Below are 2,919 nucleotides of genomic sequence, written 5' to 3'. Positions count from 1 at the left end.
AAAAAAAAAAAAAAAAAAAAAAAATCACGAAAAGGAAAGTATTAAGAGGGATGATACACCTATATATAAAGAATCGGAACATGTTCATATATTATCAAATGAAAAGGACGAAAAATTTACAAAATTGGAAACCAATAATAATGATAATATGAACAATACAAATGATAATATGTTTAATACAAATGATAATATGTTTAATACAAATAATAATATGTTTAATACAAATGACAATATGAACAATACAAATGATAATATGTTTAATCCAAATGACAATATAAACAATAGTGATATTTCTTTTTGTTGTGAGAGAACAAAGAATAACCTGTCGATTAATGAAAAAGTTAATAGAATCGTCAACATGTTTTGTTCACTTTACAACAATATAAACGAGTGCGGTTACATATTTTTAGATGTTCATTTGTTATCTATATATGAATATTTATTATGGGTGTGTTTTTATATTGTGAAAGATGTATACAGATTGTGTTGTTGTTTAAAAAAAGAAAAAGAGAAAAGAAAAATATTAGAATATAAATATATGACATATAGAAATTTGTTAGAAGTTTATATTATATATTTAAAATATAATTATTTGAATTATTCACAAGTAAATTATAGTGTAAATATATATAAAAATATAGATGATAATATTTATACAAAACATGATAAGATGAAAAATATATTTGGCATATTGAAAAATAAATATAATTCTTCTAAGGAAAAAGAAATAAACCATATGAAAATATGTGAAGAAGAAAAAGAAATAAACCATATGAAAATAGGTGAAGAAGAAAAAGAAATAAACCATAAGAAAATAGGTGAAGAAGAAAAAGAAATAAACCATATGAAAATAGGTGAAGAAGAAAAAGAAATAAACCATATGAAAATATGTGAAGAAGAAAAAGAAATAAATCACATGAAAATAGGTGAAGAAGAAGAAAAAAATGAAAATGATTATAATTTCTTAATAAATGGGTTACATAAGAAAGTCGAGGAACAGATAGAAGATCAAATTTTTATTTATGATTGTAAAAATAATACACAAAAAGATATTACAATTATTTTGAATAATGTAATAAATATTAGTGAAATAATATATACTTCATATGATACTTGCAAATCATTATTTGAAAAAAAAAAAAAAAAAAACATATGTACATTTGAAAATAAAATAAACATATATGATAAAAATATAATATATGATTTTATATATGATAATATATTAAAAGATAAAAATTATCCACGTTTTTATAATGAAGAAGAAGAAGAAGAAAATGAAAAAAATGAAATAAATGAAAAAAATGAAAAAAATAACACTTTTATGGTTAACACCTTTTATGAAAATATGTCTTTTTTTAAATTCTTTGAAATCAAATTTAAAGAAGATAATCAAATAGTAAAAAATATTATTCATATAATACATAAAAAAACGAATAAGATAATAATAATAAATATAGATACCACTTATTTTGAAGAATTTGTTAACATTTTTCAGTTTGATAGTGTACCTTTTATACATTTTAATTTTTATATTTGTAACTTTTATTCATCACCGTATCATGAGGAAGCTTTAAAAAAAATAAAGAAAATTTATAAAATGTTTTGTAAACACAGAGATAATGAAGAATATGTTTATTTGCTTCAAGATGAAAAACTCATAAAAGAAAATATGGAAAAGGAAGACAAAAATAATAAACACAAAATGGATAAAATAACAGAATTAAAAATAAATGATGAAATTGACAAATTATATACAACAGAAGAAGAAAAAAAAAAAAAAAAAAATATATTAGAGTATAAACATAGGATACATTATTTGTGTTATAATTATAATGAAATATTATATCTATTTGAAAAAATGAAAAAATATAAAAAAAAAAGTTTAGAATATTTTTCTTTATTTAAACAAACAACATTACATTTGGATATTTTAATAAATAGTATGCAATCATATTTTTACTTTAATTTTTTTACTAAAACTTTTGATATATATTTACAAAATTATATGGAAATAATTAATTCTTTAAGTCATCCTTTAAAATATTTACAAAATGATCAGTACGTATCATATAAAAGAGAAATTGCTTTAAAATGTGCTCTTCTTTTAAAGGATATTTTTATATGTAAAAAGTTCAACACGTTTAATGAAAATATATATTTAAACGAAAAAATGAAAAATATACAAACAAATACAAATATAAAAACAAATACAAATATAAAAACAAATACAAATATAAAAACAAATACAAATATAAAAACATATACAAATATAAAAACATATACAAACATACAAACAAATACAAACATACAAACAAATACAAACATACAAATAAACGGCGACTTTGATGATAATATTAGGGGCCCTTTAACTAATGAGCAAAAACATATAATATTACAAATAGTACAATTTTACTTTTCTTTTTTAAGTACATATTGTAAAAAAGAAAATGATATGATCAATAAAAAACTAATTTTTCAAAATAATGAAGAAAAACAATATTATTTTGATATATATTTTTATGTATGTAAAACTTTATCAACAGTTGAAGATCGATTTTTTATTTCTCAAGCTATTCAACATTACCAGTATATATTAAATTATTCTTTGAAAAATAAAATGTATGAAGATGAATCATATAATGAATATATGAAATCATTTGCTAACAAGTCCATATATTCCTTGACCTTCAAAATGAAGGAAATGACATAAAAAAAAAAAAAATATTATATATATATATAATATATGTAATATATATGGATTATTATTATTTTTTTTTTTTTTTTTTTTTTTTTTTTTTTTTTTTTTTTTTTTTTTTTTTTTTATAAAAAAAAAAAAATTTAATTTTATTATATTTTTATTTTTTATTTTTTTTTTTTTTATACTTTGTTTTTTAAAATTTTTTTTTTTTTTTTTTTTTT

At 18.0% G+C, this 2,919-nt stretch overlaps 1 protein-coding gene across 1 annotated transcript in view; it reads left to right on the top strand.

Annotated features, from left to right (window-relative positions):
* PRSY57_1325900 (putative membrane protein) overlaps positions 1–2,710 on the top strand; it is a gene marked incomplete at both ends in the record, with an annotated part of 3,981 nt that extends 1,271 nt beyond the window's left edge. Inside the window, one exon of the mRNA XM_020115169.1 lies at positions 1–2,710. This exon is cut by the window's left edge and continues 1,271 nt beyond it. Within this exon, the coding sequence (XP_019970092.1) occupies positions 1–2,710 (2,710 nt within the window).
* Between the last annotated feature and the right edge of the window lie 209 nt (positions 2,711–2,919).

The sequence above is a fragment of the Plasmodium reichenowi genome, chromosome 13, assembly GCF_001601855.1.
Source record: "Plasmodium reichenowi strain SY57 chromosome 13, whole genome shotgun sequence".
Classification (NCBI taxonomy): domain Eukaryota; phylum Apicomplexa; class Aconoidasida; order Haemosporida; family Plasmodiidae; genus Plasmodium; species Plasmodium reichenowi.
Note: the sequence above shows the minus strand (reverse complement) of the source record. Positions and strands in the feature narration are given on the sequence as shown.